Below are 14,970 nucleotides of genomic sequence, written 5' to 3'. Positions count from 1 at the left end.
TTAGCGTTCTATAACCTTTTAATAACCTCGTCAACCTTAGTATCACGAATGTGTTTCCATTCCGAATACCACCACAACTTTACTACTCCTTTTTCAGCTGCTTCTATCTTCGAAAGCTTAATCCTTCATATAGAAGTAAAAGAATTTACTGAGAGATAACTATGATCATGAACACTTGTTTTATTGCATAGTTAGTACAGAAGGTGGCCAGCCTTTAGTACTTGACAAGCAATTAAACAACAGCTGGTATCCTACTAGGCTTCTATCACACAGATAGATAGTCATTCGGCAATACCTCCCCTTCTGGAAGGGTTGTTCTTCTCAACTTACATGAAATGAAAACGAGAGAAAAGAATGAATTGAAGAGAATTGTATATATATAAAAAAATATACTGCCACCAAATATCTGGCTTGGAACCTACCTCTGAACTATAGAGGTTTGTCATAGGAGAACAAAACATATATGTATTTATATCAACATCAAGAATTATAGCATCGTATTTCACATGCCTAAATATTTTTGCTAATCCGTCCATCATTCTATGGACCCTTGCTCTTCCTCGAGCTTATACACAATCACCTTTGAAACTCCCTCGATATCGAAAATCGAATCTGGGATCTCATTCTAGACATCATCGTTACTAGAATTCTATGCTTGCACCGCAACCTTCCTCATATAGTAATACGACTCTCTTTTCATAAGAGGGAATAAATATTCAATAGGTAGATACTCTACTTAATTAGTCTATCAATGATAACTTATACACTACCACGACCCGATTAGTGGTACTTAATCTCAACATCCATTCCAATACAACTCTCATGGTTGTAATCAGCTCATTACTCGCAGAATCATTGCTGCATTACTATGGTCCACTACTGACCTACTGTCGTCATTCACATTCCATGAAATCTTAATATCTAACCATACGGAGTCCATACATGTCGTATAGAATACTTCTAAGGAGTTATCATAACCACCAATCATAATTCATGAAGAACACTCCAAACTCTGACGTACTTTCATGACATGAAGTAGATAAAATTGCAGAAGAGTTTCAGTCAAAGCAACGATAGCAGGTTAATACCATTCTTAATCGTATGCCTTAAATAGAAGACTTAACTCAAGGGTTCATCTAGTCCTTTTTGAAACATGGTCCTGGCTTATCTCAAGATAGTATCTTCTGAGATAGATAGCCCGCTCATGGCGATTACACGAATTAAACCTTTACCAACTACTATTACGGTTGGGTATTGCACAGTCATCAGAAGGAATGTCAATCTTCCAAACCATAATACAACCTTCAGCTTTAACCATCATCACTGTATTCCTTTGGCACAAGCGCCCATAATTATCCTCTTACCTTTAAAGTGTCGGCCACCTCTTTGGCCTTTCCTGATAGTAAAATTTCCTTACAGTCAATGTCATTTTAACCACCTCCAAATAAATTTTCTACCTTATTTCAATCACTCCTTTTGTGAAGATGTTTTCCTTAGAATCTGGTGAGTAAAAAAAAATATAACCATTTTTCCATAAGTTATTGCCTCAGTCTTTAGAGGTTAATCACTGTCACGACTGACTCTCAATCATACTTAGAACATCTTTTATCTTACGTCCTAATTGCCCTGAACAATTTCGACCTTTACTGGTTCGATCCATACTTTCTCGTGGTTTAACACGTGCCCCACTTGGCATCATTATAATTACGTCATATTTCCTTTATCAACATTTCTATTCTTGAGAATTTTGAATATTACCTTCCTCCTTGTAAAACATCTAAGGTTATCCTTAAATCGTTCCTCCTGTATTCCCTAGATACAGGGCATATCAAAATACCATTTACTAATACTAGAACCATTGTCTATGTGTTTCTGAAAAATTTTCTCCACTGATACTTAAAGGTTGTTATTACCTTAATCTTTTCCAATTCATACTGTCAAAACTCATACTATCCCTATTAAGGGTGAAATGCCAACATTTATGCATTCCCCTAGGATTCATTTTAAGTTACCGATGTTCTATCTTTAATTCCACCTTTAAAAAGGTACATGCATCCTTTTATGGATAAATCAATTCATATATCCCTGATAAGGGTGCCTTATTCAATCCTTCCCACCTCGATAGTATATGCCTAATTTTCACAATAACATTTGTATTCAAAAAGAGGTCAATCAATATGGCCTCCAAAAGATAACAACGGTTATCCGCTTTCCTTGCCTAATTTGGTAATGATAACAAGGATGTTCTGGAAGATATTGGTCGTGTTCAACGTGAACTTCTTCTTAATAATTCCTTATTTACTTTTGTTGTTTATCTCAACAGTCACCTCAATGTTGGGATATCTTTCATACCTGGCGTCTTCCTTTCTGGGTATCATGCCACCGGTCTTAAACTTCACATTCTTGAAGGTCACTTCCTTCATCCAATTTTCCTAATTTCTTACTTTCTTGTCTCCTCAGTCTATCCGCGTCTCATAATTTATCCTTCGAACTATCTCAAGGTTTCCTCGAATCCTCCCAACTTATAGGGGATAAAATATCTGTATCTCTTATGCCTTCAACCATCAATTTTAACTCATGGTGAATCACCCTCATCCTGACGAATGCATACTTTTCTATTTCTATTGCTACGAGTCTTTAAAGGTATCCTCATACCCAACTCCCTTATCATACCTCAAACTCTATTGCCTTTATATTCCTTTCCACTTCAGTTTCTTTTATTTTCCTTTCTCTTATCGTTATTTCATGAACCAACACAACATAAGCATTGATTTCAAACATCCCGTCATTCTGGATTCATGTCCTCAGAACGAATCTTGATAACTTTTACAACTTAGATTCATAATTCATCATACTCGTCTGCCTTTGTTCTGGCTCTAAAGCTTTTACACTATCTCCATAACCTTGGGAAGTACTTTCCTGAAAACAATTGACTGAACTTAAATCAGTTTATTATAATCTCTTGCTCCGTGCCTTCCTTGGCCTTTCACCAGCGGGTGGCCTCTCTCTTAGGAAGGTAAGTGGAAAAATAGTCTTTTGCACTTCATCAATCATTTAGAATCTCAATTGATTCCTCTATTTCCTTTAGCCAGGCTCTTGCCTTGACTGGGTCAACTTGGTCCTTGGAACTCTGAGAGCTTAGCGACTTAAAGGTTCGGAAAGATTTTCTCACCGCATTATTTCCTCAGGGTGGTGGTTAGGGATAATAGTCTAAGTTCTGTCTAGAAAGGTCCATGAATTGCTGTATAGGAGTACCATTTCGGGTCTCCTTTCCTTACTCGACTTTCTGTTTCCTTAGTTTGAAATGTTTCATCCTTCTCCCATACTTGGGGTTATCTTATACGTTAAAATCCTCATTTTCCACTCCATTATGTTATGGGCTCCTTCTATCTTGATGGCGACCTCCCTGACTATCACGTTCAGGGTTTGCTCTAAATCTTATTCCTCAAACTATGACTTTCATCTAAGATCTCATCTTTAAGCTCTTGAACTTTTGGAACCCAAATTCTATAGGAATACCTCATTATTCCCTTATCATCTTTCTCGGTATTTATCTCATATCTATTTGTTGGCTCTCTGCCTTCATTCATCACTTTTTCTGGCACAATATGTTCTTTTCCAATAATTCGGCCTGTATTGCAATCTCACACAGCTTTTCGGTACCGGCTCCGGTTACCTTCACTTCTATTTCCATTTTCTCAAAATCTCTTATAAACTCTCTCAAAGACATTATCATCTTGAGTCTCTCCTTTTTACTAAGGGCATCAGCCACCAAATTGGCTTTGCCAGAATGATAAAGAATCTCCCAATCATAATTCTTGATTAGCTCTAACCGCCTTCTCTGGCGTATGTTGAGCTCTTTCTGCGTGAAAATGCACTAGATCACTTATGGCTTGTATAAATCTCGCACTTCCCTCCATACAAGTAGTGCCTCCAATAATTAGGGCAAAACTATCGCTACGAGCCCAAGCTCATGGGTGGGGATATCGAATTTTACATTCCCTTAATTGTCTTGACGCGTACGCGAGTACCTTGTTGTGCTGTATAAGAAGCACCCTAATTCCTTATGCGAAGCGTCACTACACATCACAAAATCTCCTTTTTCCATCCGGCAACGCCATCATAGGGGCAGTCACCAATCTTTGCTTCAGTTCTTGAAAGTTGTTCTCGTATTTCTCTGTCCATTCAACTTCTCAGTCTTACGAGTAAGCCGCGTTAAAGGGGCTACTATCTTTAGGAACTTGAACGAACCTCTGGTAGTAACCGGCCAATCCTACCTCTGGTAGTCGCCCTAACCATAGTCATCAATTCCTCAGTGGTCCTTTATTCATTCTTGTCAGGATCCTCCACGGGATTCTTCTCAGCAACAATCCCTTCTAGGACAACATCCTCAACCGCTACATCCTCAATATGAACATCATCCGGTCCCCCGTTAGGACGCTCTATCGGATCCATAATCTGATCTCCAATAAGTAATAAAACATCATCGCGTTGTTGCTCCTCAACTTCAGGGTTCGGAGTCCCGCTACCATATACGATAATGAACTACGCTTCTATCACGACATTTATAAGGGTTCCCATAAGGGTTTTAACTGTCAGTACTACGTTAGGTAGTCCGACTATGAACTTGGCAAGAGTTCTTATTATCTTAGTGAACTTATTATCTTAACGTCACATCATCTCTGAGGTTTATAACGCTTGGCTCTGATACCATTTCTGTAACACCCCCAAATCCGGGGTCGGGGATCCGGGTTGTCACGAGTTCCATTTCCCTTAATAACACCCAATCTTAATAAACAATCAACTACTCTGTACTGTGACCCCACAATAAACACACACACCACAAGTTATAGTCTCAGAGATGAATATCCAAAAGTAACATGAATCATTTTATTCCACAATTATTTTCCATTACACCTTAAAAGGGTTTCTGAATAAATTTACATCTTTTTGCCATTATTACAATTCATACATATACATAAGTCTGGTACATCAAAAGTTGAAAGCCTAGCCTATTGGTAGATCCTACCTCAGCTATAATGGCATCAACACCTACAGGAAACTGCGGAACGTTTCCTATCCGCTCGCAAATTGGGAGCTTGATCCTGTTCATCTTATCTATCTGATGTTGTGTGATGAAAGAAGAAAGCAAGGGTGAGCAACAAGCCCACCAAAATAATATGTATAATAATTAACAATATATGAGCATTCTCATAGTACTCATGAAAGTCTTGGTCGAGAAGAAATGAACCAAGCTGAAATCTTAACGCGACCAAGTCACAAAAGAATTCAGTATATATATACATATACTTTTCAAAATCTTGGAAGTCCTCTTCCATGCATAATATACACAGAGTTCCAGTTAATAACTGTATAAAACTATCGTTGCAAGGTGATCTCATATGTCTAACCTTGTCTCAACATTTTTCTGAGAATCTTTGACATGCATAAGATAATCATTTACTAGATATAAGTTTAAAAGATGAAGTTACAAGATACTCCAATATACTTATATCTTTCCGAATACTACTTGAACTACCACCGTTCAAGTTATAATTAGTTTCAAAAGTTCATCAGATAGATGAGAATACAAGATAAGACTTGAATAGATTCAATCTTTGAAATATTATTGAATGAAATGAAGTTACGAGATACTTCATTAAGTCCCGATATATATATATTCATATATATATATCTCTCATACATTTCCTGAAAACCTCTGTCATGTAAAGTATGAACAGAGTTGCAATATCCAATGAATTTTGGAAAGAAAAGAATTTTGGCATAAACCCGATATCTTGCTGATCAGGCAAAGATACCAATAAGTAACCTTTTCTACTAGTAGATGGATGAATCCCCCACCGGTCATCACCCTGGTCGTATTAAGACCTTGTGCTGGACCGCCACCCGGCCTCTTACGCGTTGATGGACTGCCACCCAGCCACTTACACTTTGATAGACCGTACCCCGGCCTGTCGCTTATGCCGACTCAATTAGATGGACTTACTTCCCGAACGTTGGGTAAGTAATCAATTCATTTATCAAAACAGCAACCTTGTTGCGAATATAAAATACACCACAGAGCCGGATCCCTTAGATTTTTGAGCGAGTATTCAAGTCCCCTTCAAAAAGAAAGATCTTAAATTTGAAAACGAGTTTTGGGATCCGCTCTAACCTTTAAAAATCATTTTGAAGACTCGAAAACACTTTAAAGAGTGTTTGGAGTAATGCTGATTTAATAAAGTAAATCAGTCCCGATATATTAGAAAATATCTGAATATTATTAAATAATATTCCCATAAGGATAATCTCTATACAAATAACTTGAAGTAGAAGTTGTAAAACTTATACTTGAAATGAGTATTAAATAACCAAAGATATACTTATACGAAAGTACTATCTTTATTTGAATAATCAAAAATAAGTTTGATTATCGACACCTTATTCTTTAATAAAATAAATAATATATTTCAGTAAATAATCAGAGTCATAGGTCCTCAAATGAATATTCAAATAATATTCAATAAATAATATAAAGTGAGTCATAAGTCCTCGAATAAATATTCAAGTAATATTCATTAAATAATATAAAGTAAGTCATAAGTCCTCGAATGAATATTCAAGTAATGTAAGAACCCTGATTTTTTGTAATATTTTAAAACTTTTGTGAATAGTAACTTGAGCTGATTAAGTAATACGTATGGGGATCATCATAAAATGAATAGTGGAATTTTGAGAATCCGAGATCATATTCTTGTTTATCGAGGAAAATAAGTGAATGTAAAAGCCGACGAAATTCGAAGATTTACGATTATACTACGTTTTTTTCGTATCCGTAAAGAATGGCGTAGAACCGGGAATACTACATGAAATAAATAATATATCAAGGTGTTTCTATGATCAAGAGAAGGAATGGAATTGGTTATAGTATTATAAGCGATAAAAGAAATCGCTACGAAACAAGTCGTTATACGTGGAATCTATCGGAATGGAACGACGATTGCGTTTACGATAAATAAAGGAATGAGAAATTAAATCCCATGCAAGTTGGCCATGCATAACCAAGTCCTAACTAGTAGTTAGGAGTGTAACTAGATGATTAGAAGTTAACTAGAATAGTTAGTGGAATAGTGTTGAATAGTGATGGGAGACAAACAAGTACACAAGCCATACTTCTCCCTTTTCTCACTTCATCACACAATCAAACCAACCTATACCTTTGCCAAATTATTGTCAAATCTGCTGCATACATCCCATATATTCATTATACACTCCCACACTTCATCCACAAAAGAAAACAACCCTCTTTTCCCTCACTTAAAGCTCTCCCATTTTACATTCCAGCAGTTCGGATTTTCTGAGCAAGGGAGAAAGAAAAATTCATAACTCAAAATGTACGCATTCAAATGTCATGAAATTTTTACCATAGCTTCTATATATCTTGGGTAAGATTCGTACCAAATTTCAGCCTCAAATTAGTTTTTTTTAATTTTATAAAAATGTTTGAATGAGGTGCTGAAAAGTAACTCCAAAATTCTAACTTGTTTCTTGGTTTTGTTTCTTAAGGATCTAGCCCTTCTAAGTGTTTTTCAAGCAAACCAAGCCCTAATCACCTTAGTACTAACCCTCCTAGTGCTCAATAAGGTATAACTTCCAACTCTTTAAAGTTTTAAGGGTGGGTTTAAGAGTTATTTATGATGTAGTGTCAAGATCCAAGAGTTTGTGTATGTGTAAGGTTGTTTTACTCATATTCTTGCTAAGTACTTGAGTTTTTGAGTTATGATTCTTTTATTTGATGATAGATAAAGTATATAAGGTGTATGTGGGTGGATCTTGAGAAGTAAGAAGTGTTGTGTTGGTCATAAGTAGTGATTGTGTCAAGAACAAGTAGTAGAAATGGAATATGGAGCCTATTGCACTTGGTCTGCCTTCTGCAGTGTATTCGGCCATGTAAATGTTTGAAATTTGTGAGTCACTGGCCATGACTGGGTAGATCTTGATTTGTAGTTTCTGTACATGTGTGGATCATCACGAGGGGATTTACGGTTTAAAAGTTATGATCGTTTTAGTGTAGAGCGTTCATACGAAAAGCCAACTGCGCATAGGCCACTTGCTTAATAATTTTGAAAGGCTAAAAATGATTTCGAAAATTTGGAAAAATCATGATAATTAAATAATGCAGCAAGGAAGACTGTCCAAAAAGAATTTTAAGAAAATATTAATTTTTCGATTTTATAAAAATGTTTTAGTAAAGCGAATCGATAATCGCGTACTAACTAAGATCGTTGGTTATTGATTTTAGATCGCCAACAAAAGCCCCGAGACCATACCACTCCTAGCACTCGAGGCAAGTTTACGAAACCCTAACACAAATTATCCATGCTATATATACTTTTGTGATATTGATGCCATGATTTATAATTCGAAAATATATGCTTGTCTGTGATATCAATACATTCCAATTATGTGATTATTTACGGAGACGAACTTCGTTTTATACGAGTATGAGAAATTGAAACGTAATTTTAATATAATACAAGATAGTGGGAGTCGGAGATAGTTTTAAATCAATTTAATCCCGGAACGAGCCGGACGCGGAAAATTTCGATTTCAATAAATAAAGTACTTTCGCGTAACATACATATCAAACGAGCGATTGAGATTTGATTTATAACTAAAAGAGGTAATCGAATACTCACTCAAGGGATATCCTACTTGACTATTTATTTATAAGTAATACCTAAAGAGTTACTAAAATATCCGGAAAATACTTAAAGTAATATTGAAAAGTTTTTAAATCAATTCACTCTATCTAAAATGTATGTAACCATTCGAAGGATAATTATAAGATGTCGAATCCCGTCTTAAGTATTTAATTAAGATTTTTATCAATTCATTGAACCTTATTAAGAAACATTTTGTACTTAAGGTTTTATCAATTCATTGGACCCTTCATAAAAATATTATGAGACCGTAAATATTTAATATTACGTACCTCAAAAAAAAAATCATTTAAAAATAGACATAGTTCCCAAGGATACTTTCTAAATTATTCAAAATTTCTCGGAAGAGATCAATCATCTGAAACTTATCAAAACCTTAGGGAACTTAGTCTAGAAGCATGAAGGTTTTGCTTCCTCGCTCAATGAAAAACAAGTGAACAATATATGTAAAACTCTACTACGGTTAAGGGTAGAAAACGATTTTTAAATTTAAAACTCCGACAACTCCCAAGAATCAATTGTAATAAAAGTGACCGATAAATTACCTTGTTTAAAGGTCAACTGAGAACGATCTATTCCTTCGATAAAGGATTTTATCTAAATGATATAATTGTTTTGGGACTGGAATGTGGCTTACCCGGCACGGAGAGGTATCGGGTAGTGACCAAGCGCGGAGTGGCGCAGTATACAGTTATGTGGTCTCTGTGACCATTGACTTTCGGACTTGCACGGAAATGGGCAACCATCGTGTAATGTCTTGATAAGCCCAAAGGCGGCTAGGTTTGTATTCCTTCTACTAGTAGAGAAAATTTCGTATTCGGCTGATCACCGGTACGTGGTTTATTCCAGTATAGTCCCTTCCTCCACTTTGGATAAATTGTTGTGAAACCTACAACAGAAGGCCGATAAGGCTGAGTTTTAAATAAGGATGTTGATGTTCATATATCACATCCATATGAGAATCTTGGTTCAAGCATCATATTGAGATTTTGAGATAAAATGAGTACGAGTATAAGCCGATTAAACTGATACAGTTAAAGTTGAGTTTTTCATAAAATTGACAAGCATATAAACTTTTAGAAACCTTGGTTATACAATGCCTAATGGTTGTTTTTCCCTAAATGATTATATTGAGATAATGGATACCTATATCTTGCTGAGCATTAGTGCTCACTCTTGCTTTTATAAATATCATATCACAACAGATTACCAGCATGGCCCGAACCAGGATGACTGCCCGCAAACGGGTAGGGGACGCCCGTGAGTACCGTAGACTGTTCGTCCGCCAGCCACCTCAGGTAGACGAATAGAGATAGTTTCCTTTTGAGTACTTGAACCAAGACTATTTGTGACCCGAGTCAGTCTCATGTAGAGCTGTTCTCGGCATTCACTCTTTTGAGATAATTTCCTTTGGTCTGTAATAACTTAAATACTTTAACGTTAATTTAGTAATGTTTCTGAGCATATAACCTGTGTGTGTGTGAGTTTGGTTAAAAGGTCGAGTAATGATGTGAAAAGAGGATTAATTATTTATTAGTCAATATTAAGTGATCGTAACGACCCGAATTCCCGACCTTGAATTTGGGGGTGTTACAGAAATGGTATCAGAGCCCTAGGTTATAAGTCTCAGAAATGTTAGGTGAATCAACTGAATCAATGAACTAGAACTCACATAGAGTTCGTAGTCGGGCTACGAGGGTAGCACTGATATTAAGAACCCTTAGGGGTGATTTAAGTATCCAAGGATAGTAATACGTGTGTTAAATGACTTGTAGGTACCCGATGTGTTAGACCCTGAGGCTGTAGAGGCGTACGAGAGAGAGCATGATGAGGCCCTTTTAGCTGAGATCGAGGTAGCAGACCCTGCCCCCACTGTGGGCTTAGAGGTATTCGAGTACCCGGAGACTGACCCTGAGGAGGACTCAGAGGAGGACCCCACTGAGCCAGACACTGAGATAGCCCCTCCTGAGGATATTCCATACGGCAGCACGGAGGTTTCGTCTCCAGAGATGATGAGGGTGGATGTGCATCAGAGGTCGATAGAGCGTTTGTTAGATCGGATCTCAGCAGCCCAGGCTCGAGTCGCTGAGCTCGAGAGCGAGACGGGAGTAGCAGATTTGATGGATAGGATGATAGCTCTGCAGGCTAGAGTCACTGCACTGACTGAGGAGTTAGAGGCGGAGCTAGGGGCATCCACCCCAGTGAGGACACCCACCTCATCCCCTGTACCAGTTAGTCCCGCACGGACTGAGACCGACGACGGCATGGACCCTATTCTTGACGGTGTGGCAGCGACTCCTGCAAATTCCCCACTTCCACCACCCCTACCAGTCATATCCCTAGCAGTTCACGACTGGGTGGTAGGTCGCTATGCTGCTGATCTGACAGCGGCTGAGGCCCGTATTACCGAGCTGAGGGACCAGCTTTCCATCGAGCGGCACATGAGGATAGAGGCCCGAGCCAGGCGAGGATACCCCAGCGCCCGACGCGTGCGCAGGACCATTCGCCGCATAGAGCAGAGGACCATCGGTAGGATTCACCGCTTATCCCCCCAGCGTGACTTGGTGAGTAGGCGCGAGGTTATTAGGGTTGTGGTTCGCGCTATGAGGCGGATTCGTGATGTTACTCATGGCTAGTGGACACTGTTAGTAGTTGGTTGTTGTTCCTCAGTGGTGGTACTTAGTTGTTTTGTGATAGTTGTTCTGGGTTGTTGTCTTTGATAGTGCCACCAGCTAAGGATTATTGTATTAAGGCAAATTGTACTTTTATTATTCAGTATGTTGTACCTAGACCCGGCGTATGGCCAAATTATGTATAATTATCATGTTGTTTAATTGCGATTTCTAGATTGTGGTTTAATCTTCTTTCATACCTGCATAATTACATACTGTCATAACAAATCAGGAAGCATGAGAATTGGCAAGTGGAAACAACCTAAATAAGTTTATGTAACAGGAAAATGCCGCCAAGGAGAATAGTAACAAGAACTCGCCCGGCTGCATCTGGCGGCCAGGGTAGTAATAATGAGCAAGGGCATCGAGCACAGACCCCACCATTAAGATTTAACAAAGAACGAAATGAGTATGATGATGAGGACTATGAGGAGTCAGAGGCTGAAGATACTCAGGGGATGGAAATGCCAGTGAACCCTATGGAGCAGTTTGTAGAACTTCTGAGGCAAAACCTGCAGCAGCAACGACCACCCCAGCAACCCCAGCAGGCCATGGCTAATGCATTTAAATCTTTCAAGTCGGTCAAGCCCCCAGAGTTTCACGGTGTTACTGACCCAGTTCAGGCCAGGGCTTGGCTAAAAGAGGTAGAAAAGACCTTTGAGCGAATCGGCACTGAAGAAGCCCACAAGACTAATTTTGCCACTTATCTCTTAAAGGGTGAGGCTAACTATTGGTGGGAAGCCAAGAAAAATATGGAGCCCCAAGGGATTGTTACTTGGGAAAGATTCACTGAGTTATTTTTAAAGAAGTATGTCCCGAAGTTTATGGAGGTTCAGATGCAGCGAAAGTTCCTAGAGCTGAAACAAGAAAATATGAGCGTAGCGGAATATGAAGCTAAGTTCACAGAATTGTCGAGGTTTGTGCCACAACTGGTGGGTACCGAAGAGCAAAAGGCTGAGAGATTTCAACAGGGATTGAAGCAGTGGATTCAGAATAAGCTGGCAATTCTGGAGATAACTGACTATGCCACCCTAGTGCAGAAGGCCACGATAGCTGAAGCAGGGAGTGAAATGAGCCAGAAAATGAAGCAAACTAAGAAGCGAAAGTTTGATGGTCAAAGCCGGAGTGTGGGAGGGGGAAGCTTCCCTAGTAAGTTTGTCAGGGGGACGGCCTCCCAACCCAACCGCAGTACAGGATTCGGGGGATCAGGGGGCGTGAGTGTGGCCCGGAGCGGGAACCAGACGGGAATGTCTTATCATAGCCAACCACGACCCCCTCTGCCAGAATGCAAGAGCTGTGGTAAGAAGCATTCTGGGCAATGTATGCAGAAACCAGTGACATGCTTTAAATGTGGTAAGGTGGGGCACTATGCCACAGCTTGTAACCAGGAAGCGGCTAAGTGTTTCCAGTGCGGAAAGACAGGACACATGAGGAAGGACTGCCCTGCGGCGGCCCCAGCTAGCTCAAGGGGTAGTGTAGCTGCATCTAACAGAGTGCCGACTGCCAGAACCTTTAATATGACTGTGAAAGATGCCGTGAGGAACACCAATGTTATAGCAGGTACGCTCCTCCTAAACTCCAATTCCGCCAATGTGCTATTTGATTCTGGAGCTACTAAGTCTTTCGTGTCTAAGGAATTTGCTGAAAAATTGAACTTAAAAGTGGAACCTTTGAAAGAATCTTTGCAAGTGGAAATAGCTAATCAAGAGATTATCCCTGTAAATCAAGTTTATGCTAACTGCAACCTAGAATTAGGTGGAGTAAGATACCCAGTAGATTTAATTCCCTTTCGACTAGGGGAGTTTGATGTGATATTAGGAATGGATTGGCTATCTAGAAACCATGCCCAGATTGATTGTGAGGGGAAGAAAGTAAAATTGAAAACACCTAGTGGTAAGAGTGTAATAATTAAGGGGCAACGGCAAACCAAGAAGTTTCTAACTATGGTGCAGACCAAAAGACTTTTAAGGCAAGGATGTGAGGCCTACTTGGCTCACGTGGTGGATACCAAACGAGAAACCCCTGAGATCCACACCATACCCGTAGTTAACGAGTTTGAGGATGTATTTCCCAAGGATCTTCCCGGACTACCTCCGGATCGGGAGATAGAATTTGCCATTGATTTAGCTCCCGGCACGGCACCAGTATCAAAGGCCCCGTATCGTTTGGCCCCCGTCGAGATGAAAGAGTTGGCTGATCAACTGCAAGATCTATTGGATAAAGGAATGATTAGACCAAGTGTGTCCCCGTGGGGTGCACCCGTATTATTTGTGAAGAAGAAGGACGGCAGCATGAGACTGTGCATCGATTATCGAGAGCTGAACAAGCTGACCATTAAGAACAAGTACCCATTGCCAAGAATAGATGACCTCTTTGACCAACTAAAGGATGCCACATGTTTTTCCAAGATTGACCTTAGGACAGGTTATCATCAACTTAAGATCAAACCGGAAGATATACCTAAGACTGCATTTCGTACTAGGTACGGACATTATGAGTTCCTGGTTATGTCATTTGGTTTGACTAACGCGCCCGCGGCTTTCATGGATCTGATGAACAGAGTCTTTAAGAAGTATCTGGACGAATGCGTGATAGTCTTCATCGATGATATTCTAATTTACTCTAGGTCGGAGGAGGAACATGCGGAACACCTCAGGATAGTATTGGAAATCTTACGAAAAGAAAAATTGTATGCCAAATTCTCAAAGTGTGAATTTTGGTTGAAAGAAATTCAGTTTTTGGGTCATGTGATTAGTAAGGAAGGAATTCTCGTAGACCCCGCAAAGATAGAAGCTGTCGCTAATTGGGAACAACCAACCACGCCCACCGAGGTCAGAAGCTTTATTGGACTGGCCGGGTATTATCGAAGGTTTGTAAAGGATTTCGCCAAGATAGCAGGCCCGTTGACTAGACTTACTCGGAAAACAGAAAAGTTTGTTTGGACGGAGAAATGTGAGGAGAGCTTCCAAGAATTGAAGAAAAGGTTGGTATCGGCCCCAGTGCTGGCCCTACCAGACGATAAAGGGAACTTTGTGATTTATAGTGATGCGTCCCATAAGGGTTTGGGATGTGTGCTGATGCAGCACGGTAAGGTGATTGCCTATGCATCCAGGCAATTAAAGGAATATGAAGTGAGGTACCCCACCCATGACTTAGAATTAGCCGCCATAGTGTTTGCCCTTAAGATGTGGAGACATTACCTATACGGAGAAAAGTGTGAAATTTATACTGACCACAAGAGTCTTAAATATATCTTCACCCAGAAGGAGCTAAACATGAGGCAGAGAAGGTGGTTAGAATTGATTAAGGACTACGACTGCGAAATTCTTTATCACCCGGGGAAGGCCAATGTGGTGGCCGATGCCCTTAGTCGTAAGGAAAGATTGAAAAGGATCACCACGTCAGAGGATTTGATCAGAGAATTTGACAAGTTAGAGATTGAGGTCAAGGTTGCTGAGCCAGGGACCGAAGGTTTGTATGAGATGGTTATGCGACCGGAGCTACTGGAAAAGATTAGGCGATGCCAAGAAATAGTGTTGAGGGAGAACAAGGAACTGGTAAGCGGAGAGGAGGCC

General features: G+C 39.5%; 1 protein-coding gene across 1 annotated transcript; it reads left to right on the top strand.

Moving 5' to 3' along the window:
- Nucleotides 1-9,924: 9,924 nt before the first annotated feature.
- On the top strand, nt 9,925-11,514 carry LOC141662071 (uncharacterized). Its single transcript, XM_074469125.1, has 2 exons — nt 9,925-10,021; nt 10,499-11,514. Exons 1-2 carry the CDS (start codon nt 9,938-9,940, stop codon nt 11,357-11,359), a joined length of 945 nt encoding a protein of 314 aa, XP_074325226.1. The 5' UTR covers nt 9,925-9,937; the 3' UTR covers nt 11,360-11,514.
- Nucleotides 11,515-14,970: the final 3,456 nt, after the last annotated feature.

This window comes from Apium graveolens, chromosome 5, assembly GCF_009905375.1.
Source record: "Apium graveolens cultivar Ventura chromosome 5, ASM990537v1, whole genome shotgun sequence".
NCBI classification, from domain to species: domain Eukaryota; kingdom Viridiplantae; phylum Streptophyta; class Magnoliopsida; order Apiales; family Apiaceae; genus Apium; species Apium graveolens.
Note: the sequence above shows the minus strand (reverse complement) of the source record. Positions and strands in the feature narration are given on the sequence as shown.

What these genes read in the sequence shown, in the direction of transcription:
- LOC141662071 (XM_074469125.1), top strand. Translation starts at nt 9,938, where the DNA reads ATGGCCCGAACCAGGATGACTGCCCGCAAACGGGTAGGGGACGCCCGT. An exon ending in TCGTCCGCCAGCCACCTCAG is followed by an intron (nt 10,022 to 10,498) that starts GTAGACGAATAG and finishes AATGACTTGTAG; the next exon opens with GTACCCGATGTGTTAGACCC.